The following is a 24,849-nucleotide window of genomic DNA, read 5'->3' on the forward strand; positions in this document are numbered from 1 at the left end:
CGAAATCAGAATACTTCATTGATTCCCTCAGGGAAATCGAGAAGATGCAGTTGCTCACAGTCGGGTTTAAGGTACAAAAAAATTAAGAGTAAGACGGGAAAGAAAAACTAGCCAATAAGTGTTTAAAGTAACATGGCTAAAGTGCAAGAAATCAGTATTTAAGTTAAAGTAAGATTAAGGGCCCTTCCTCTGGAAAATTCTACGTTTTTCAATTTAAGAAAAAAGCAATTAACCCCAAACATTTTGTGTCTCTATGTAGTCGTGTTGTGTCTCTTCTTGGTTGTGTGTGTGTGTGTGTGTGTGTGTGTGTGTGTGTGTGTGTGTGTGTGTGTGTGTGTGTGTGTGTTTTGGCTCTTTGTAGTCGGTTTGCGTCTCTTTTTGGTAGTTTTGCGTCTCTTTTTCCACATCATTTGAGACCGTCGTTATCTCCATATCTGTGTGTGAAACGTTGGAAAAGCTAGAGCAGATGATTAGAGCCGGGCGATATGGAGAAAATCAAATATCCTGATTATTTTTCACCAAATACCTCGATATAGATATTGTCGCGATATTGTAGGGGTTGACAAAATATGCACACAATGAGATTTTTGATAAATGATCATCAGTTATGTTGATATAATGACTAAGTGGGTAAAGGCAAATAATAGAACAGCTACAACAGTCTGGTAAGTTCAGAAAAGGACATCACTGAACCGTTTATGAAGGCGGTGAAACGCTGGCGGTGAACAAGTGGCTGAAAGGGGATAATTACGCCTAGTGGCTTTATTTTAAACTGCCATAACATCCCGACTCAAGCAGCGTAGATACCGAAGCAGGGTTCCACGTTAAGATATCTTTTCACTCGTCCTGTCTGGGTACAGTTAGTCTATATCGGTGGTTCTCAAACGTTGTCGTTTGGGTGGGGGAAATGTAACGTGTACTTAAATTTTTCGAGCGGTGCACATCAGGCTAGGGCGTAGATGCAGAGGGGTCTGCCGGGGAGCGCCGTCGATTCGACGCAGAAGCATTAAACGGCCCTAACTATTAAACATTTTGTTAACCCTTGTGTTGATTTTGGGTCACATTGACCCGTTTTCAGTTTTTGTTTTATATCAGAAAATATGGGATGTAGAAGTAAGCGCTGAAAATGTTTAATAGAGAAATTTAAAAATGTTGGAAAAAGTTTTTTTCAAGGTTGATGGGAAGACAACACAAGGGTTAAATATCTCCTGTACCCCCTGCAGTCTTCCAAAGTACCCCTAGGGGTACACGTACCCCTATTTGAGAAACACTGGACTATATCCGCGACGTTCTCTACTTCCGGGACTGCCTCCGGATGCGTGTGTTTTCGCCAGATGTGCGTCTCCTTCCTCTGTCTCTGTGTTGGCGTTCTAACCTCCGGCTGATCTGTGAGGACTATGGTTACCTGCTCCTCAGATCTCTGCAGGGTAAATCCAGACAGCTAGCTAGACTATCTGTCCAATCTCAGTTTTCTGTTGCACGACTAAAACTACTTTTGAACGTCCACATGTTCCACCAAAACCAGTTCCTTCCTGAGACTATTTTAGCAGAGGAACCATGGATGGATGGATGGATGGATGGACTTTATTAATCCCAAACTGTGAAATGACTGTGTTACAGGGACATAAACACACATTCTCACTCACACACAAGAAATATAATACAGCGGCTCCGTCCGGATCTTAGCCCCGCCCAAGACGACTGTGATTGGTTTAAAGAAATGCCAATAAACCAGGAATTCTGTGTGGACTAGCCAGACCTTCCTCCGCAGCGCTGTAGAGGAAGGTCTGGCAAAGCGAGACTAAGGTATAGGTGGAAAAAATAAAGTCAAACTTAGTTTAAAAAAAATCCCAAATAAACATGAGACAAGAGTCAAAAGCATTTAACCCTCGTGTTGTCTTCCCGTTGACCTGCAACTTTTAGTTTTCTGGGTCAAAATTTAAAACTGAAATTGGTCGACACTTTTTCTAATTTTTCCTGACATTTTTCCGATATTTTTGTCGGGTATTTTTTTTTAAGTTTTTTGTTCGTTTCCCCATTTTTTAAAATCTTTTTTTTTTAACTTTAATTTTTTAGACATTTTGTAAAAAAATTTCAATGTTCTTTTTCTCCAAAATGCTCTAAAATTTAACAAAACACCCAAATTCAATGAAAGTAGTGAACTGAACATTTATTTTACGGAACCATCCACGTTATTTTTTTTTGACAATGTGGTTGAAAGAAACCCAAATTTTCTGATATAGAAACTTTATGAAAACTAGTCAAATCTTTTTTTGAATTCATTTTTAAGATGATTAAGATTATTTTTTGGGGGGCTTTTCAGCCTTTTAATTTTGACAGGACAGCTAGGTGAGAAAGGGGGGAGAGAGGAGACGTGCAGGAAATCATCACAGGTCGGACTCGAACCCTGGACCTCTGTGTCGAGGCATAAACCTCTCAGTATATGTGCGCCTGCTCTACCCACTGGACCAACCCGGCTACGAAAACGGGTCAAGTTTGACCCGAGGACAACAGGAGGTTTAAAAAAAGTCGGAATTAAACGTCAACGCTTTAAAAAATGTATGGAAAAAAAGTCAAAATCGTCAAAAGCGCATGATGCCCAAACGGGGCTGAGCTAGCTGCAACTAACCTGACTCCACCAGATGGATCGCTTCGCATTTGCTCGGCACATCCATCTGGGAACTTTCCGTTTGAGAACTTTTGGGAAGAGGAGAAAATCCTGGTTAGCTGATTGGATAAACCATCTGTCTATCACCACCTATGTTGGTGATAGACGGGTCAAATCAACCAATCAGATCAACGAAGCGTATGCAAATACAACCACAAGCCAGGCTAACCCTGCTGCTGCTGCTGCTGCAGGCAAAGCATAACTCGTTAGCTCAGCAAGCTAGCAACATGTCAGTGAAGGATATTTGCCGTTTGTGTAACGAGAATTTAGGAATAAAAGGCCCCATTTCAGGTTCCTGGTCCATCTTCCAAAAGAAGGATCCAAGAGGAAAAAGCATTAGTGAGCGGCTAACAGAATTAGGGCTACCGCTGTCTGAAAATACTGGTTAGCTGATTGGATAAACCATCTCTCTATCACCACCTAAACCCGCCTCAAAACCAACACTGATTGGTCGGTCGTTTGGCCAACGGCTCCAAATGTTCTCTATCTCAAGATGGCAGACTGATCTGAGAGTGGAAGACTGGAGCTCGCCAGATCAGGACGCTCTCACCAGGCTAAGCTGCAACAGCCTGGAGTGTGTAAAGTAAGCTGTAAACAATAAGTAGTACCCAACATCATCTCCAGACTCCATCTGGAACTTGTAAACAAAATAAGACCATCAGCTATAAAACAGCTGAAAATACAGCATCTCGTATTTATGAAAGTGCAAATTACATCGAATAATGACATAATCACAAAATATGTGGGCGGGATGGCATGTTGTAACGAGGTTCGAGTACATATAGCAAATACTGGTGCATCGAAGATGACGTGTAAATTCCGATTGCTTCAGTGTCATTTTAATATTTTGTCCGGTAAAAACATGCCGTCGGCCGGTGGATTGTTTTCACCAACTTGGCTGGTGAGTGAAAAAGTTAATTTCAGAAACTTGATACGCCCTAGGCTGTTAAAAAAAAAAAAAAAAAAAAGAAAACTGCATCGTCATTCATTTTTCTTTATCTCTTAACAGTTTGTAATCTTTCCACATTAAAATCCATTTTTAAGTTTTCTGAGTTTCTTCTGGCTCGTACAGGCGGGTTATGGTTCTTATCTGAGTCCAGCAGAGGTTCACACGATGTAACACTCGCTCTCTTGATCTCCAAAAAAAATCCCATACCCCAAACTCCCCACTCTCTAATGTGAGCAGTGAATGCACCGACATGTGTACCAAAAACCAAGAGAAGACCTCCACATCCCCCATGTCTGTTTTTTTGTCAGTTTTCACTCCGTTTTTTTGTCAGTTTTCACTCCGTTTTTTTGTCAGTTTTCACTCAGTTTTTTGTCAGTTTTCACTCAGTTTTCACTCAGTTTTTTGTCAGTTTTCACAATTTTTTTTTGTCAGTTTTCACTTCATTTTTTTTGTCACTTTTCACTCAGTTTTTTGTCACTTTTCACTCAGTTTTTTGTCAGTTTTCACTGTTTTTTTGTCACTTTTCACTCAGTTTTCACTCAGTTTTTTGTCACTTTTCACTCAGTTTTTTGTCACTTTTCACTGTTTTTTTGTCATTTTTCACTCAGTTTTCACTCAGTTTTTTGTCACTTTTCACTCATTTTTTTGTCACTTTTCACTGTTTTTTTGTCACTTTTCACTCAGTTTTCACTCAGTTTTTTGTCACTTTTCACTCAGTGAATGCAACGACGCGTGTTCCAAAAACCAAGAGAAGACCACCACATCCCCCAACGCCTCTAATCTTTAAACTGTCCATCCCTCCATTTTGAATTGATCAGTGAGTGGCATCTCACCGTGACTGTGCATGACTCGGCACTTTTCCTGCCCTGCCACAAATGCACGGAGCATTAAAAGTACAGAGGAGCAAACGTCTCCCAATCTGCCCCAAATGTGCATACTTACGATTGTGTTAAAAGTGACATCTCGTGTTTTATTTGGAGATTTTTTTTAAAAGGCCAAACATGCATGTTCAATTTTAAGTGATTGTTGTTTTCGTTACATATTAATTTGCCAGTTATTTGCTTAAGTTTGTTAATCATTTAGTTTATAAAATGGCAGAAATAGTGAAACGTCCATCACCGTTAAATTTGAACTCCCTTCTTTTGTCTCTCGGAAAGATCTTTAATTTCCAATGAAATGAGTTTTTACGTAGAAGTACCAGCCCTTATTCTCAGGCTCTTTGTTTCAGCTCTGATATGATTGCACTCGTTTACCTGTATCTGTTTGTTTTCAGTCCCGATACCGATGCCAGGGCTTTGTGTATCTGTCGATACCCGATACCGATCCGATACCGTCGTTGAATTAATAATAAACTTGTACACCTTATATACCTTCCTTCCACCATGTGGAGGAGACTGAAGGCACCAGACCTTCCTAACTAAGACAAAATAACAGACTGAACAGTATTGAATTCTTATTTGTCATTTTAAAAAACAATTGTGCATTCAAATCGAAAATAGAATGTAATCAAACTTCTTAAAATCAATTTAAATAAATAAAATGTAGCAGTAGAAACCAAATAGTGAATCCTCTTCCAGCATGCGACCCACGCGCTGCTGACGAATGACGAAGGATGTGCTGCCACGGAGAAATAATAAAATAAAAAATACTGGATCGGTCCATGGAGCTGTTAATTTTTCCGATCCCCGATCCAGCTATTTTGTCAATATCGGGGCCGATATCCGATCTTAGTATTGGATCGGTGCATCCCTAGTTTTCAGTCAGTTTTCAGTCAGTTTTCAGTCTGTTTTTAGTAAGTTTTCGGTCCGTTTTTAGTAAGTTTCCGGTCAGTTTTCGGTCCGTTTTTAGTAAGTTTCCGGTCAGTTTTCAGTCAGTTTTCGGTCTGTGTGTAACACAACGTGCCCTTTTGTGTATTTGTGTGATTGTTTCTTCTTTTACAATCATGAAGGTTATCTTGTGTCTGTCAGTCAGACGGGACTGTTGATAGCTTACTGTGTCCAACATCTTTTCCTCTCTGTTTTTTTAGGGCCTTGCCCAGCTGGAGATCCTGTGTAAGCAGCTGTACGAGACGACCGACACCACCGTCCGACACCAGGCGGAGAAAGCTCTGGTGGAGTTCACCAACAGCCCCGACTGTCTCAGCAAATGTCAGCTGCTGCTGGAGAGAGGCAGCGTGAGTACGCACTTATTCCCAGAGAAGAACTGAGACCGTACAACACTGTGAAACATACTTTATATGACAAGGAGAAGGAGAAGAACTCAAGCATTATCAGCCAAAATGCACAAAACTCTCGGTTTCGGATCCCACATCCGTCTGTCTGTGTAGTGTGTGTGTCTTTTAGCTCCTAGCTCTAGCTGCAGACTGTTACATGTTACGTGTTGGAATCCAAAAAACATCTTGGTGTTTTCTACGCACCCCTAGGGCTGCACGATGTGAGGAAATTATCTTAATTGCAATTATTTTTGACTGATTATTGCGATAGGATTCACGATATTGGAGGGAATGATCATTTTGGTGATTTTTGCGAGGATCTGTACCAAGAGAAGATTTTTTTCTTTAGTCTGTAGGGTACAATTTCTAGGCCGGGACGTTTCTGCAGCACCACAATAAGGATTATTATTATTGGGAATGTTTAATTAGTTCATTTTAATGTTGTTTGTTGTGTGATTTTTAAGAACTCCTTCCCCTCCCTGTTGTCAGTGAACTGACTTCATTTTGTAACTGACATGATATTTCCCCTCTCGTTGCAGTCATCGTATTCTCAGCTGCTTGCGGCCACGTGTTTGTCTAAACTGGTGTCTCGGACCGCCAACCCTCTGCCCCTCGAACAACGCATCGACATCCGTGAGTACCGCTCCCAACGCTACCTTTCAGCCGGCTTTGTATTCGCCGTCTCCTCAGTAGGGCTGGGTACTAGAGGGGGACAGTTTTTCGGGACTCCTGCAGGTCACGGGATTCATTTTGTTTTAGGAAAGAGAACCACTTACAACTCCCAGTACGTTTGTTGATTGGGAATACCGTGACCCGCGGCAGTCTCCAAAAAGGGTCACTATCCAACCCCCCCCAGCAGTGAGAGACCAACCGCTCTGCAGCGCTGCATTAACACAACAACATCAGCGCAGCAGAGCAGAGGAGCTGCTCACACACACACACACACACACACAAACACACAGAGAGTCTGATAACTTTAGACAACATAGGGAACCAAACGGGAGCGGGACGGGATTCGGGAGTCTTTCTCAGGACAGGATTTTTGGGGGCAGGGGGGCAGTCATGTGATCATGATATGACGGGAGTATTTTCGTTGGCTCGGGATGGGATGGGAGCGACAGTTGATTCCCGTGTCACCCTCTACTGGGTACCCAATTCCATACATTTTGCCTCTAAAGTGTCTAAAGTATCGTCCGTCAATACCAAGTTTCAAAACCTGACGGGCCGGCTGCGTTGCAGCGTAACGTGTGCAAAGCGGTCGTTCCAACGCTACGCTTCCACTATAATCGATGACACCGGCGACACCGGACAGAGAGCAGCGGAGTGGTGCATCTGCTCCACCGAGATCTGCTCTACAAGAGTAAAAAACAGGACAGTCTTCTATTTATATATTTTTACGCAAGGGGTGTGCACAGAAATGCATCATAAAGTGTCTATATGTCTTTTAAATTAAACTCCCGATAGACAGGGAGCGACTGAATGACTGTCAGTGAGCGTGTTGGCAGTTTTATTTTGAGAGTTTGTGTTTTTATTTCTTGGTTGCCTCCCCTGCGTCCTCTGATAACAGCTGACAGTAGATTTAGACTCCGACTTAGACAACTTGAATGTCCCCGAGAGGCCATTAGTAGTTGTACTGTACAGGCATGTTGACGCATAATCCACAACACAAACATTGACCCAGACATCTCCAGCACTATTTATCTAACACATATACATAAACATACACACATCAGTAAATAGAGTATGTTGCACTTCCCTAAAAGGCCTAATGTCATAAATAAATGGAACTAGTGCACACACATATATTCCTCCTCCAGTCATACCCCTCCCCACATCTTATTTAATTGGGTTATTGCCATGGGAATGAATGAGTTTTTTTGCTGGGTCGTAACAGTCCACATGCGTTACACGCTCAATGTTGCCAGACAGACAGAGTTTTTTTGTGATAGTTGCGGGCAAAAATCCTTGATTATGCGGCACGTTTTCTTAAAAAATGCGATGGAATATGCGAGATATTTATGCAATTTTATGCGATGAAATTGCGGGAACTTGCAAAAACTGCAGTTTGATGAAAAAGTGATTTTCCCCCCCCCAACAACCTGCTTTTTTTAAACTTAATTTCCAAAACTAGTTTACAGATATTCAGTCCTTGCAATAAATAAACAAATAAGATACAAAAATATATACAAATAATTAATATTAAAGTAAAAATAAAAGTAATAGTCTAAACAGAGGGAAATAACAGATAAAGAAGAGACAGACTTTTAAAAATCGTTAATAATATAGACATCAGATATTAAGATAGCTTTCTTATTGGATACCAACTTAAGAGACTCAGAGGACAACATGTCAAATTCAACCTCCAACACCCTGCTTTTTGATTATGTTCACGTCGCGTAATTGCGTCCCTTCATAACGTTCCCATGGCAACAGGGGAAAATGGATGCTCTTGTGTGAAGTAAACGCAAAAATTTTTCAACTTTCTGCTAAGATTATTATGTGACTTTTTTGCAACGAAAATGCGGGGATTATGAAGTCATGCAAGCACCACAATTTATGCGGCGAAAGTGCGGCATATTTGAAAAAATTCGGCCCCTGCATGAATATACGGCCTTTGGCTGATTATGCGTTGAATTATGTGATCGCATAATCACATTTTTCTGGAGGGACTGGCCAGAGCGTAAAGGAGTCAATCTTATATCAGCGTCCTTCAGGTGTGGTGTTCCGCTGATCTCATGGCGCTGTGTATTTTGTGTTTCTTTGTCTGTTTATGATTTTCAGGGAACTATGTTCTGAATTATCTGGCCACGCGGCCAAAGTTAGCAGCGTTTGTGACGCAGGCTCTGATCCAGCTGTACGCCCGGATCACCAAACTGGGCTGGTTCGACTGTCAAAAAGATGACTACGTCTTCAGAAACGTCATCGCCGATGTGACGCGCTTTCTACAGGTGTGTGTGTGTGTGTGATGATGTTTAATAGGGCTGCAGCTACCTAACAATTATTTTCATTGTTGATTAATCTGCCATTATTTTCTAGATTAATCCAATAATCGTTTGCTCTGTAAAATCAGAATAAAGTAGAAAATGTCCATCCCAGTTTCTCAAAGTCCGAGGTGATGTCTTCATATGTTTAGTTTTGTCCTTCCAAATCTGAAAGATATTCAGTTTAATATGATATAAAACTGAAAAGAGCCAGGAATCTCCATAAGAATAAAAAAAAACAAAATTTTCTGCTGAGTAATCGATTATCTACGGAGCCCCTAAAGGGACTTGGGAAATTGCGTGAAGCGCCTGGTGCAGGTGTGTTTAGGGCGTGTCCAAATCCACTTTTGCTAGTTTGACGGTGGTAAAAAGTGTCTGTGTGCCGGGCGCCTGGTCCTAAAGGGTTGTCCTTAGTGTCTTCATTAATCAGAGGGGTGTTTTGGGCGTAACATGCAATCAACCAATCAGAGATCATCTCCCATTCCCTTTAAAAGCCAGGCGTGTTTGGACCTTGGAGCATTGCTATTATGATGGAGGATTTTCACCTGAACACACCTCCCTGTAAGACCAACACGCCCATTGGCCACAGATGGGTGCAGGTGCGTTTCTAATTTAAACAACATGGGCGCTGGACGGGAAACTGCCAACTGCGTCGGTCTTAAACTAGCTAAGATACTGGGTCGGGCTCTGCGCTGGGTGCGAGATAGGGCCCTCGGTGTGTAACGGGATGTGTTTCTGTCCCGTGTTCCTGATGTGTAACTGGTGTGTTTACAGGATAGCGTTGAACACTGCATCATCGGGGTCACCATCCTGTCCCAGCTGACCAATGAGATCAATCAGGTAAGCTGTCCTCCCAGTTTCTTCTCTCTCTCTCTCTCTCTCTTTCTCTCTCTCTCTCTCTCTCTTTTTCTCTCTTTTCTCTCTCTCTCTCTCTCTCTCTCTCTCTCTCTCTCTCTCTCTCTCTCTGTCGTGTTGAAAATGTTCACCGCGGCCTGTTGTTCTCTCTTCAGGCCGACACGACACATCCTCTGACCAAACACAGGAAGATAGCGTCGTCGTTCAGAGACTCCTCCCTCTTCGACATTTTCACGCTTTCCTGCAACCTCCTTAAACAGGTACGTCTCTGTTCTTTACAAAGAATATCAAACAAAAAGAGGAAATCATACTTTTGTTAATTAGGGTGTTAAATATATTCATTTTTTTACAACCTGCACCCTATTTTTTCCCCATGTTTTTTTTGTCTAAGTGACTGATAGAAATGACATTTTCTGAAATTGGTCCAGTATCAAAGCTTTATTGTGCAACTGTTTTCTATTATTGAACGTCCGTTACATACAAGCCATTACCAAATGAGATGCCACAAAGCTAATTAAGACAGCAGACATCAAATCAGCTCCACACAACTCTCTCTGGATTTCTCAGTATGGCTATGTTCAGAAGATCGTGGCTTCCGGTGACTTTCCCGCGCAGAAACTCGAGTGAAGATCATTATCTTCTGAAGAGTCCGTCATGTTTTTTTAATCCTCCGTGTTCTCCTAGGCTACTGGCAACTGTGTGGAGGAGGGGTGGGAAGGATCACGGAGGGCTTGTATCATGTCGACGCGCCGACAGTGTTGTTGTCATTGCTTAGAATTCCTCCTGGGGGGATAGAAACTACGCACTGTAGCTTTAAACGAGACAGCAGCGTCGGCTGAAAGTGCTCATTAGGGCTGTAAGGATGCACCGAACCATATCGCATGTCGTTACAGCACTAGTGCTTCTAGTGGCGATTTGGTTTCAAAATGAAAGCCGCTGCAGCAGTAGCAGAGTGGTTTTAACGCATCTTTGTTCGCGTGAGTGTGTGCATGTGTGTGAGAATCAGGGGAAATAAATACTGTCTGATTCTTAGCTAGGGTTAGGGTATATTTAGGATTTTTTTCAGTGCTAAAACGATACTTATGCAACGATGCCGGTTAAAAAAAAACTACGGTCGGTGAATGGTGCATTCAGAGTTCTTGTAAACTATCCTTTTCCCATCTAGTGGTTGTTTTTGTCCTTTTACAGCAATATACTGGCGAAATAAGTTATTGTTATAAGTTGTTACATTTTCAATAAATCGTATAAATATGACATATGGCCTTAGAGATAAACAAGCCGTTCTTTAGTGTCGCCAACTGTAGTTTTTAAACCGGCATTGTTGCATACGTATCGTTTTAGCACTGAAAAAATACCCAACCCTAGTTAAGAATGCATCAGTATTTGTTTTCCCTGAATCACACACACACAAACAAACAAACAAACAAACAAACAAACAAACAAACACACACACACACACACACACACACACACACACACACACATGCTGTGTTAACCTAAAATGTTTTAGTTGTTTCGTAGTCATTTTATTTCTATGGGTAGGATATTTGAGTTTAAATATTATTTTCAAACGACAAACGAAGGATCGACAACGAAGGTGCAAAGCGGAGTTAAAAACACTCTTCTATAGCGGGGGGCAGTGGCTACATTTTTTTTTAAATGAACTAGCCACTAAAAGTTCTGTTTTTTGCTGCTGACAGACTCAGATTATTATTCTAAGTGTTTGACAACATTATGGGATGGATCCCTACAGAGATAGACCTTTTAGTTAAAGAGTAAGATCCTTTTAGTTTAACATGAAACAGCCCCGAAATCACCATCACCAAACTCCACCAGACACCTTTTGGTTTATATATATATATATATATATATATATATATATATATATATATATATATATATATATATATATATATATATATATATATATATTTGTTTGTACAAAACTATATTAACTTTTCTGTTTTCTCCCTTTCTCTTTCTCTTCATAAAGACAAAACAAAGTGAACAAACAGTAACAATTGTGAGCAGTTCTTACAAATACACCAACAATGATAAAACATACCAAGTCAGATGTTATTAGAGAAGACTTTAAATCAGTCAGTGTCACCGAGCTACTTACCCTTTTAAATGAATTCCTCTCAGCAGACCTTTTGTCCTATGTTTTTGTAAGAGCGTAATCATTGTATTGTGCTGTAACAATCTGATGAAGTAATAAAACATAAGTTTGGAGTAAAGAGCATGTGACTGAACTTAGCCAGCTGGAGACACTGGACTCCTAGCGACACAAACTTGAACTTAAACACACTTTAATCAGCCAAAAATATGAGTAACTGTGAGAAGTTGGCGCCTGCAGGTTTTGTCTGATGTCGGGCTGTGTTTGTTTCCAGGCTTCGGGGAAGAACCTGAACCTGAACGATGAGTCTCAGCACGGTCTGCTGATGCAGCTGCTCAAACTCAGCTACAATTGCCTCAACTACGACTTTATAGGAACCTCCACAGACGAGTCGTCGGACGACCTCTGCACCGTACAGATCCCCACGTCATGGAGATCAGGTAGCTGCAGCCAGCGAGCACAGAGACACAGAGTTTAAGCCCTGAATTCAGTTTCAGCAGAGGGGGGCCAAGTAGTTGTCCATTCAGTGTTTCCCCTAGGATTTTTCCCATCACACAACGTTTTAGCAACTGTTAGTAACAGTTGAAAATAGGGGCAAGGTTACGCGACTTTGTCAACACTGGATGCGTAACGTATGCTCGCTAGTAGTCCTTACCTAGGTACTGTCAGGGCACGCCCTCATACTCTGCTCCTGACTGGCTAGTAGTCCTTACCTAGGTACTGTCAGGGCACGCCCTCATACTCTGCTTCTGACTGGCTAGTAGTCCTTACCTAGGTACTGTCAGGGCACGCCCTCATACTCTGCTTCTGACTGGCTAGTAGTCCTTACCTAGGTACTGTCAGGGCACGCCCTCATACTCTGCTTCTGACTGGCTAGTAGTCCTTACCTAGGTAACCTGAACCAACATTTTTCATAATTTTCTGACTTTTATGGACCAACCAATGGATTCTCATTATTGAAAATAACTGTTAGTTGCATCCCTGATTTCACCATTTGAAGCATTGTCACTCTAAAACGTGTTGTGACTACTTCTTCTGTTTTTATTTTCTGTTTTGCAGCGTTTCTCGATTCCTCGACGCTGCAGCTCTTTTTCAATTTATATCATTCCATCCCTCCGTCCCTTTCCCCGTTGGTGAGTAAGATCTTCGTATCATGATATAATACTTGTAGAATAACGTGTACGGCTATGCACACACTTGGCATCTTTTTTGACAAGAAAAAGTTGATGCTTTTGTAGTTAAAAAAAAGCAGCTGTCTTTTGTTGCTATAACAACAGCTACTGCTACAGTTCAAGAGAGAGGTGCTAAATAAAACTAAGCGGTCTAGAGAACTAAAGGCTCTGACACGCCAACCGTCACTGACCGTCGGCAGAAAAGCCAGTCGGACTGATCGGTCTCCCCGAGGTCCAAAAAGTTCCTCAGAACACACCGAAGAGACGCCAACTTGAGCGTACGCTCTGCACGTGCGCGAGACGTAATACGTCTCCATAACAGCAGGCGGCGCTAATCTGTATTGTCACCCCCAAAAAATGAAAAACCGGAAATGGCGGACGCGTCATGTGGGTCTGGCATCTCCTGAATTTCAAAGCCGAACCATAATGGCGGCTCGTTGAGAATCCGATCTCATATTGTACTAAAATAGTTCACCGAAACGTGTTTCTGAAAACATCTGAAGAGAGAAATAGGCCGTGCAGTTGCTGAATCGGTCTTCATTTCAGATCAACAAAGGTCAGTTTAAAAGATTTTAGTCAGATTTTGAGATGCATTCGTCACACTCATCCCGCTCGTTATTTCCGGTAATTGTTGTAACAGAAGTGCAGTGATTCACTAGTCAAGGGTTAGCGCTCCACCAATCAGATTGGTCATTGAGTCCGACTGCCCGCGGGCCGATTCAAAATGTCAAATCGTCCCAAATGAAGGCCGACGGCTCATCCGACAAACGACGGCACGGGACACACCGAACAGACTCGAGTCACCGACCTCTCCAGACTGGACGGCCGATTATCGGCTCTGTGCGTCAGCGCCCTAACAGAGATCTATCTATCGGCACCTTCTCCAGTCTTGTCTTGTTGTTGTGGAAACGAACGGTCTCGCTGCTTCGCTTGTCATTGGTCAGCTGTCAAAAAAAGCATTCAATGTAGGGCATTTTGGTTTTCTTTGGGTTTTTTTCTTCAGAAAAGTTGAACTTTTTTCAACTTCAAAAAGAAGTTCTGAGCTACAGAAAAAACGTTGGCAGTGGTGTATACATTATTATTATTTTTTTTTTATTAAACCGCTCAGGACTTTTTTGAAAACACGGTTACTCCACAGGATTATAATGTAAAACAGACACTGGCAGCTACCAAAGAGACGCCGAGTGTGAAGCTAGCCTAGAGCCTCCTGTTTGAGCCCGAGTGCTGTGTTTGTGTGTTGCAGGTGTTGTCTTGTCTAGTTCAGATAGCCTCCGTCCGGAGGTCTCTCTTCAACAATGCAGAACGAGCAAAGTTTCTCTCACATCTGGTGGACGGAGTGAAGAGGATACTAGCAAACCCACAGGTTGGTCACACAAACATTTGTCCTGCTCGCTTTGTCATCTTCAGTTTTTTTTGTCACCATCTGCAGGGTTCAAGGTACATTAGCCTGGTCCTACCAGACTCTGGTACACTAGCCTGGTCCTACTAGACTCTGGTCCATTAGCCTGGTCCTACCAGACTCTGGTACACTAGCCTGGTCCTACTAGACTCTGGTCCATTAGCCTGGTCCTACCAGACTCTGGTACACTAGCCTGGTCCTACTAGACTCTGGTCCATTAGCCTGGTCCTGCTAGACTCTGGTCCACTAGCCTGGTCCTACCAGACTCTGGTCCACTAGCCTGGTCCTACCAGACTCTGGTCCTACCAGACTCTGGTACACTAGCTTGGTCCTACCAGACTCTGGTACATTAGCCTGGTCCTACCAGACTCTGGTACACTAGCTTGGTCCTACCAGACTCTGGTCCATTAGCCTGGTCCTACCAGACTCTGGTCCACTAGCCTGGTCCTACCAGACTCGGGTCCATTAGCCTGGTCCTACCAGACTCTGGTCCACTAGCCTGGTCCTACCAGACTCGGGTCCATTAGCCTGGTCCTACCAGACTCTGGTCTATTGGCCTGGTCCTACCAGACTCTGGTACACTAGCCTGGTCCTACCAGACTCTGGTACACTAGCCTGGTCCATTAGCCTGGTCCTACCAGACTCTGGTACACTAGCCTGGTCCTACCAGACTCTGGTCCATTAGCCTGGTTATACCAGACTCTGGTCCATTTCATTGGTCCAGAGAGTCTGGCCTCTCTCCATTGACAAGTGTTAACTTCCTTGAAGGCGGGTACTCTGTTGAAGTTTAAAACTATTGGATCTGCCCAGAGCCACTCTGGATCTGCCAGAACCAATCGCTAACATTTGGTCGTGACGTTGGCTTAGCATCGCTAGCGTTAGCCTTAGCTAACTCCTTCACCACTAACGGAGCGAGCTGGAAAATCAAACTGTTCCCGAACTCCATGGGGAGGAGGGCCACGACGTCATGGCCACCAACACAACTCAGCAAAGATTGATCTTGCTCGGGCTTTAACTTCTGGATATTCGGCAGCGTTGCCACGTTGCTGAATGGCTTCGCTCACATCTTTCTCCGCCGCCATTACGGAACTACAACTCAAACTAGCTCACGACCTCATCGTCATCATCCTCAGCCACAAATCGACCGGAAAAAACACCAAGAATGCACCGCAAACCCAGATTACGTACTGAAGGAAAATGAAAATTGAGCAGAAGTACGTAGGAGGGAGGAGCCAGGCTATTCCCGATGGCCCGGGGAAAGTAAATGTAACAACCCACTCTCCCATTGGGGCGTCATCGTAACGTAAATCACGTCATCATCAGTGATGCACATGCTTTTCCATGGGCAGTGAAGCTACAGTAGTCAGTGTTTTATGTTCGCTGCAAAGACAAACTAAATCACCTGATTAATGCAACGTAATCACGACATCTCCCGGCCATTTTTCATCACAGAAAGCTGCTACCAGCCAGGCTAAAGCTACTATAGGTAGCCTAAAGAAAAAGTCCCAACTAACGTTACGGTTTGGAGCCGCGATCGCTGGAAACGTAACGCTAATCTACAACAGCAGTCTGTGTCTGATAGAACGTCAAGTGTTCTTGGATACACAGTTTGTTGCTAGTGTGTAACATGCAGGCTCTGCATGCACAGCCAACCACCAATCACAATCAACGTTGATCAATGTATTAAACAACCAAAGCAGGCCCCGCTAGTAGACCACAACCTGCCATTTAAAGGAAGCAACACGCATACATTATTATCATATTAAGTTTGGATTAACAGTATAATATAAATACAATTCATCATGACAGTCACGGAGAATACTTGTTGAATGATTTGACTTCAATGTGCCGTCGGCCAATCAACAGTTGAGTTGGTGGTTGTTGCTTTTTTTTGAATCAATGTTTTTATAAAGTTTCAGATTTTTTTTTTTTTTCGCTGTTTACTTTGGACGTATTTTTTTACATTTGATGTTTTTTTCATGCGGTTTTTTGGGGGTTCTTTTCGACGAGTGAAAGAGAGCCTTAACGTTGAAAGCTGCCAGCTGCTTGTTTGACCATGTGACATGTTTGTGTTTCAGTGTTTGCCGGATCCGAATAACTACCACGAGTTCTGCCGTCTGCTGGCGAGGCTGAAGAGCAACTACCAGCTGGGGGAGCTGGTCAAAGTAGAAAACTACCCCGAAGTTATTCGCCTCATAGCCAACTTCACCGTCACCAGTCTGCAGGTGGGTGTCCACTCTTTCTCTTCAGAGTCTCAGGGTCCTATTTTAACAATCTGAGCGCACGGAGTGAAGCGCCAGGCTCAGCTGTGTTTAGGGCGTGTCCAAATCCACTTTTGCTAGTTTGACGGCAGAAAAAAAGTGTCCGTGCGCCTGGTCCTAAAGGGTTGTACTTAGTGTCTTCATTAATCAGAGGTGTGTTTTGGGCGTAACATGCAATCAACCAATCAGAGATCATCTCCCATTCCCTTTAAAAGCCAGGCACGTTTGGACCTTGGAGCATTGCTGTTATGATAGAGGATTTACACCCTAATATTTTTATTTGTAATTGTGTGTGTGTGTGTGTGTGTGTGTGTGTGTGTGTGTGTGTGTGTGTGTGTGTGTGTGTGTGTGTGTGTGTGTGTGTGTGTAACAAGCATAGTGTGCGCACGCTGTGCACGAGCCTAGGAGCATTTTACTAATGCTCTGTTAAAATAACAATGAAATGCTGCGTTATTGACTTTAGACCAGGTTTTTGTTGGTCAATGGCGCCATCACTTCCCGCTGCCTCAAGATAGCAATACTCCCAGAATGCACCTGAACACACCTCCCTGTAAGACCAGCACGCCCAGAATGCACTTGAACACACCTCCCTGTAAGACCAGCACACCCATGGGCCACAGATGGGCGCAGGTGCATTTGTTATTTAAACGACGCGGGCGCTGGACGGAAAACTGAAAACTGTGTCGGTCTTAAACTAGCAAAGACACTTGGGTCGGGCTCTGCGCTGCGCCAGGTGCGAGATAGGGCCCTCAGACTTGCAGGGGTAGTTCCCATAGACTCACGTGTTGCTCTCCTCCGGTGTGCCAGCACTGGGAGTTTGCCCCCAACAGTGTCCACTACCTGCTGAGTCTGTGGCAGCGTCTGGCGGCGTCGGTCCCCTACGTCAAAGCCACCGAGCCTCACCTGCTGGAGACCTACACCCCCGAGGTCACCAAGGCCTACATCACATCGCGGCTGGAGTCGGTCCACGTCATCCTCAGGTGAGATCTGCTCGGGGAAAAACACCCAAAACCAAAAGCTTTACAGCGTGGAAACAGTGTCAGACTTTTACTTTGTTGACCAGGAATTTACACAGATGTTGGATATCACTTTAACAATTCTTTTATATCTGTAACAAAAACACACACACAAACACACACACACAACCACAACCACTCTCACACACACACTCACACACTACTGCACACACACTCACACACTACCGCACACACTCACACTCACTCACTCACACACACACACTGCCACTCACACACACTCACACACTCACTCACTCAAACACACTCTCTCACACACACACACACACACACACTACTTATATTCTGGCGCTGCCCGCTCTGAGTTGATAAGTCGACTGATCTCTTTTCTGTTTTATATCACATTAAACTGAATATCTTAAGGTTTTGAACTGACAAGACATTTAAAAACATCCCCTTGTACTTTGAGGAAATGATCAACAGATGAATCGATAATGGAAACAGTCGTTAGTTGCAGCCCTAGAGTTAAGGAGCAATGGTTTCTACGCGTGGGTCCCTGTTTTGTTGGTATCTCGTGTTTGAGACGCACAGTCCTGCTGATTGTTTTGTGCTATGATTATGAGCCAATAAAAGGAAGAACTGCATGGTAAAAAAAAAAAAACAGCTTGTTTGCTTGTCAGACCCACAAGAACACCCATTGGATGTTAGGTTCCCGAGCTGAATGAGTGTACCTGTTGCCTCTACAGAGATGGTTTGGAAGACCCCCTGGATGACGCGGGGCTGGTGCAGCAGCAGCTGGACCAGCTGTCCACCATCGGGAGGTGCGAGTACGAGAAGACGTGCGCTCTGCTGGTCCAGCTGTTCGACCAGGCGGCGCAGACCTACCAGGAGCTGCTGCAGTCCACCAACTCCAGCGCCGCGGACATCACGGTGCAGGAGGGTACGAGCTGCACGCGCACACACACACACAGACACACAGTACCACTCACACACACACAGACACAGACACACACACACACACACACACACACACACACACACACACACACACACTCACATACTACCACTCACTCACACTCACTCACACACACACTCACTCTCACTCCCTCACTCACACTCACACTCAAACTTGCACTCACACACACACACACACACACACTACCACACACTCACACTACCACTCACTGACTCTCTCACTCACACACACACACACACACTCAAACTTGCACTCACACACACACACTCACACTACCACACTAACACAACCGGAGTGTCACATCTCCACTATCAGGTTTTTGCTACCCCATACATTGAACTTGATTGTTTTGGAGCAAAATGTCCCACTAAACATTCACTCGAGGTGAGTCCGCGGCTGGTGAGAGGATCTTGTTTTTAGGATGTAAATGTGCTGCTAACGCTGCGTTTTGTCCCCGTGCAGGTCGGTTGACGTGGTTGGTTTACATAATCGGGGCAGTTATCGGCGGACGGGTTTCCTTTGCCAGTACGGATGAGCAGGACGCCATGGACGGAGAGTTAGTCTGCCGGTAAGAACTCAAGAAGACACGAGCACTTGGAACCCCTGAAAGTCTCTTGTTTTGAGGAACTATTAAGAGAAAAACATGTTTTCTTCACACTTAGTTTGTTTATCGAATTAGTTTAGGTTTTCATAAATTCCCCTTCAAAATAAAATAAATATATAAAAGTACATTTCTACATTAAATACACACAAACACACACTCTCACACACACACAAACGCAATTTAAATTGGACATGCTAATAAAGCTGCTTGTGGAGCACTTTCTAACAACACTCACGATAGAAAAGGATCCACTCGAGATAGCACGCGTGTACAAAGGTATGTCGTCGTTAAAGAAAGGGACTACACATAACTTTTTAACACCCGTGTTTGTGTGTTGACCTCAGGGTGCTCCAGCTGATGAACCTGACGGACTCTCGGCTAGCCCAGGCCGGCAACGAACGACTGGAGCTGGCCATGCTCAGCTTCTTCGAACAGTTCAGGAAGATCTACATCGGAGACCAGGTGCAGAAATCATCAAAGGTAAACCCTGCTTTCAGCGCTGCAGCCGTGTTGGGTCCTGTCGGACAGACCGTAGCATGCTGTGTAAAGGCCGATTCACGCTTCTGCGTTAAATTGACGCCGTGGGTACGTACGTACTGTAGGTACGTACGTGGAGATACCGACCCTACGCCGTAGCCAGACGTGCCCCTCTCGAAAAATGTAACTACACGTCGCATTTCCCCCGGTTCATTCTCTGGTTCTCCTTCTCCGTAAACAACATGAGATCAAGGAGAGGGGTAACTTCTCCTGCTCCAGAGTTCCCACCGTGGTCAGAAAGAACAGGGGACACAACACACACACACACACACACACACACACACACACACACACACACACACACACACCGCTGCTGACCTGCCTGTCAGATGTTATACTGTCCCCATGTTCATGTGCTGAATTGCGTCTTGGGGACGCGCAGCATTAAGGGTGATTTATGCTACTGCGTTAAAGCAACGTCGGGGGTACACACGTAGCTACGTGGAGAAACCGCCCCCCCCCCCAAACTCATTTCCTGGTTCTCCTTCTCCATAAACAACATGAAATCAAGGAGAGAGTTAACTTCTCCTGCTCCGGATCTCCCACCGTGGTCAGAAAGAACAGGGGAGACCCTTTGGTTCTCTCACTGGGACTCTAGAGTCGCCTGGCTTCGACCCCCTCCCCCCAGTATCCCTGCACTGTCTGCTGGTAGCGGGGGGGGCCAAGTTGGTGGAAGCGAGCCAGTCTTTTGTCCGTGGCTCCGTGGGGTCTGCTCCTGCTGACTGCAGCAGTTTGTATAGAGCCACTCACTGTGATCTACTGTTGTGTTGTCAGACGTGGTGTGAAGTGCTCCGGTTCATGCTGACTGACAGACTGTGTTCGGTACGTGGAGGACTTAGGTCGAGGTGTAGGGCTGCACCATACCAGGAAAATATGCAATGTGCGATGACGTCGTTGAATATCGCGATAACGATATTTTTTGCGATAGATAAACAGATATTAAAGTGTGCTCAATTCTGCATTTCTGCTGCTCTTAGTATTCTGCTAATTACAACAAATCACTTGTTGAATTTAAAACAAATAAAGGAAATCATTTCCAACAGTTTTTCATTGAACAATGAATTGAATATAAAAGGCACCACTTAAAAAGAACAACAGTTACGCTTTTATGTGCAGTTTTCGGCTGATATTTTCTTTCAACTCACACAAAATATCTCGAGTGTCGATTGCGATATGTTGTAGCCTTTTGCGATGTGTATATTGCGCATGTTGATATTGCGCTGACGATTTAAAAAAAAAAAAAAAAGATATACTGTGCAGCCCTATCAAGGTGTCAAACTCAACTTCACTCTGGAAAATCAAAATTATTGCAAACTTAAATTGATATCAGATTGATTTGCGAGGGGCCGCGTTTGAAATATGTGACTTAGGTGCAGAATTTGGAAGAGGGTCAGCAGTCCTCACTCAAAAGAGGAATAAAAAAATCATCTTTTGAAAATTGATCTTAATGCCTTAGTTAAAAAAAAATGAGGAAAAATCCAACCTTTAAGGACACCAATTTTTTTTGTGAATGAATAATGTATCGTAAATAAATAAATGTTCTCCCTTAAAATACAGGGGGCATAAGTCAGTCCACCCGTATGTTAAATTCCCATAGAGGCATGCAGACTTTATTTTGAAAGGCCAGTTATTTCATGGATCCAGGATACTATGCATCCTGATAAAGTTCCCTTGGCCTTTGGAATTAAAATAGCCCCCCACATCATCACATGCCCTTCACCATACCCCACATCATCACATACCCTCACCATACCCCCACACATCACATGCCCTTCACCATACCCCCACATCATCACATGCCCTTCACCATACCCCCACATCATCACATGCCCTTCACCATACCCCCACACATCACATGCCCTTCACCAACCCCCACATCATCACATGCCCCTTCACCATACCCCCACATCATCACAACCCTTCACCATACCCCCACATCATCACAGCCCTTTCACCATACCCCACATCATCACAGCCCTTCATCATACCCCACACATCACATGCCCTTCATCATACCCCACCCACACACATCCTTCATCATACCCCCACCATCATCACATACCCTTCACCATACCCCCACACATCACATGCCCTTCATCATACCCCCACATCATCACATGCCCTTCATCATACCCCACACATCACACCCTTCACCATACCCCCACATCATCATACATCCCTTTCATCATACCCCCACACATCATCACATGCCCTTCATCATAACCCCCACATCATCACATTCCACATACCCCACCATCATCACATACCTTTCACCATACCCCACATCACACATCCCCACATACCCCCACACATCACATACCCCACCATACCCCCACATCATCACATACCCCACCATACCCCCACAATCACATACCCTTCACAACCCCCACCACACCACCCTTCACCATACCCACACATCACATACCCTCACTATACCCCCACATCATCACATGCCCTTCATCATACCCCCACATCATCACATGCCCTTCATACCCCCCCACATCATCACATGCCCTTCACCATAACCCCCCACATCATCACATGCCCCCTTCATCATACCCCCCACATCATCACATGCCCTCACCATACCCCACCATCATCACATACCCTTCACCATACCCCACATCATCAACCCTTCACCATACCCCCACATCATCACATGCCCTTCACCATACCCCCCACATCATCACATACACGCCTTCCACCATACCCCACATCATCACATACCCTTCACCATACCCCCCATCATCACATACCCTTCACCATACCCCCCACATCATCACATACCCTTCACCATACCCCACATCATCACATACCCTTCATCATACCCCCACATCATCACATACCCTTCACCATACCCCACATCATCACATGCCCTTCACCATACCCCCCACATCATCACATGCCCTTCACCATACCCCCACATCATCACATACCCTTCACCATACCCCCACATCATCACATACCCCCACCATACCCCACCATCATCACATGCCCCTTCACCATACCCCCCCACATCATCACATACCCTTCACCATACCCCACATCATCACATACCCCTTCACCATACCCCCACATCATCACATGCCCTTCACCATACCCCCACATCATCACATACCCTTCACCACCACCCATCATCACATACCCTACACCATACCCCCACCATCATCACATTACCTCTCCACATACCCCCATCAACACACATCACATCCCTTCACCATACCCCCACATCATCACATACCCTTCACCATACCCCCACATCATCACATACCCTCACCATACCCCCACATCATCACATACCCTTCACCATACCCCCACATCATCACATACCCTTCACCATACCCCCACATCATCACATACCCTTCACCATACCCCCACATCATCACATACCCTTCACCATACCCCCACATCATCACATACCCTTCACCATACCCCCACACATCATCACATACCCTTCACCATACCCCCCATCATCACATACCCTTTCACCATACCCCCCACATCATCACATGCCCTTCACCATACCCCCACATCATCACATACCCTTCACCATACCCCCACATCATCACATGCCCTTCACCATACCTGGAGATTGGCATGGGGTATTTTCCATAAAATCATCTCTCAATGCAAATCATACCAGCTATCAGGCTAACTGACATAAAACCATGCCAATCTCTAGGTATGGTGAAGGGTGTGTGAATTTAACATAGGGGTGTACTGACTTATGCCCCCTGTATTTCGGAGGTCTTGCTTAGGGCAGCAGTTAGGGGCCGGCTGTGCCTCAGTTTTCAGGTTGTTAAGTTTCTATTGTTTCTGTTGTGGGTGACCGGAAACCACGGTACAGTCGACACAATAAGTAGCATTAGAGGAGCTGCTGGATGTATGGCTCGTGTTGTCAGACTTAACCCCTCTGCCCCCGGTCAGTGAGGCCCCTGCTTTTTTATCTGCTGCTGATCTCCTCATGCTTCAGCGGGCGTTCGCACTGAGAAAATTGGTCCCTGCGATCATGGTGGCGTGGCGGGGGGGGGGAGGAGGAGAGTGGAGAGTGTCAATGAATAGGATAGAGGGTGGCTGGCGTCTCCCTTAGAGATAGGGTGAGAAGCTCAGTCATCCGTGAGGAGCTCGTAGAGCCGCTGCTCCTTCGCGTCGAAAGGAGCCAGTTGAGGTGGTTCGGGCACCTGGTGAGGATGCCCCCTGGACGCTTCCCTAGGGAGGTGTTCCAGGCCCGTCCAGCTGGGAGGAGGCCCCAGGGAAGACCCAGGACTAGGTGGAGGCCCGTCCAGCTGGGAGGAGGCCCCAGGGAAGACCCAGGACTAGGTGGAGGCCCGTCCAGCTGGGAGGAGGCCCCAGGGAAGACCCAGGACTAGGTGGAGGCCCGTCCAGCTGGGAGGAGGCCCCAGGGAAGACCCAGGACTAGGTGGAGGCCCGTCCAGCTGGGAGGAGGCCCCAGGGAAGACCCAGGACTAGGTGGAGGCCCGTCTAGCTGGGAGGAGGCCCCAGGGAAGACCCAGGACTGTCGGAGCTGGTTAATGTGGCTCGGGATAGAGAAGTTTGGGGTCCCCCTGCTGGAGCTGCAGACGAAGATGGATGGATGGATGGAGAATAGAATACGTTTTATTGTCATTGGACAGCAGCTGTCCAACAACATTTTCCGCAACTCACCCTCAGTGGTACACAAATAAAATGACCGTACCCTTATGAAGGCAATAGACACAGAATAAAAACAATAAATATAGTAAATACAATAATAAAAAAGTCAGATATTGCACATCTGTTTTTGCAGAAAGACTGCTACTGCACCATTATGTGTTCAGTTCTGTCAAACGGCTCATTTGCGTGTTTCCAACTGCACTTGAAGGCAGCTTCATTTCACAGCAGGGTTTCTCGCGGGTCTTAAAAGTCTGAAATAGTCTAAAATTTTCAGAATCTAAATTTTAGGCCTTAGAAAGTCTTAAATTAGCAAAAGAATTTTGTTCTAGGTCTTAAATACCCACAAGTCTGATCTCTGCTACATGACTGGCCACCGCAGCGTGACGTGGAGTTGCTTTTTTTCAGACCTGTGTTTATTTTTATCATGTACATTGACAGCTATTCTCTCTGTGTGTGTGTGTGTGTGTGTGTGTGTGTGTGTGTGTGTGTGTG

The 24,849-nt window shown here is 44.8% G+C and overlaps 1 protein-coding gene across 3 annotated transcripts in view; it reads left to right on the forward strand.

The window, feature by feature from the left end:
- xpo7 (exportin 7) overlaps positions 1-24,849 on the forward strand; it is a 40,723-nt gene that overhangs the window by 1,610 nt on the left and 14,264 nt on the right. For 2 of the 3 annotated variants that reach the window (XM_039779943.1, XM_039779944.1), the window contains exons 2-15: positions 5,644-5,790; positions 6,369-6,462; positions 8,611-8,777; positions 9,585-9,650; positions 9,821-9,925; positions 11,659-11,688; positions 12,056-12,221; positions 12,841-12,914; positions 14,197-14,316; positions 16,431-16,577; positions 17,421-17,593; positions 18,334-18,527; positions 19,026-19,131; positions 19,512-19,647. In XM_039779943.1, coding sequence (XP_039635877.1) covers positions 5,644-5,790; positions 6,369-6,462; positions 8,611-8,777; positions 9,585-9,650; positions 9,821-9,925; positions 11,659-11,688; positions 12,056-12,221; positions 12,841-12,914; positions 14,197-14,316; positions 16,431-16,577; positions 17,421-17,593; positions 18,334-18,527; positions 19,026-19,131; positions 19,512-19,647 — 1,725 coding nt within the window. The remainder of the gene's footprint in view (positions 1-5,643; positions 5,791-6,368; positions 6,463-8,610; positions 8,778-9,584; positions 9,651-9,820; positions 9,926-11,658; positions 11,689-12,055; positions 12,222-12,840; positions 12,915-14,196; positions 14,317-16,430; positions 16,578-17,420; positions 17,594-18,333; positions 18,528-19,025; positions 19,132-19,511; positions 19,648-24,849) is intronic. The other variant, XM_039779945.1, reaches the window with a different exon arrangement.

This window comes from Perca fluviatilis, chromosome 17 (genome assembly GCF_010015445.1).
Source record: "Perca fluviatilis chromosome 17, GENO_Pfluv_1.0, whole genome shotgun sequence".
NCBI lineage: Eukaryota > Metazoa > Chordata > Actinopteri > Perciformes > Percidae > Perca > Perca fluviatilis.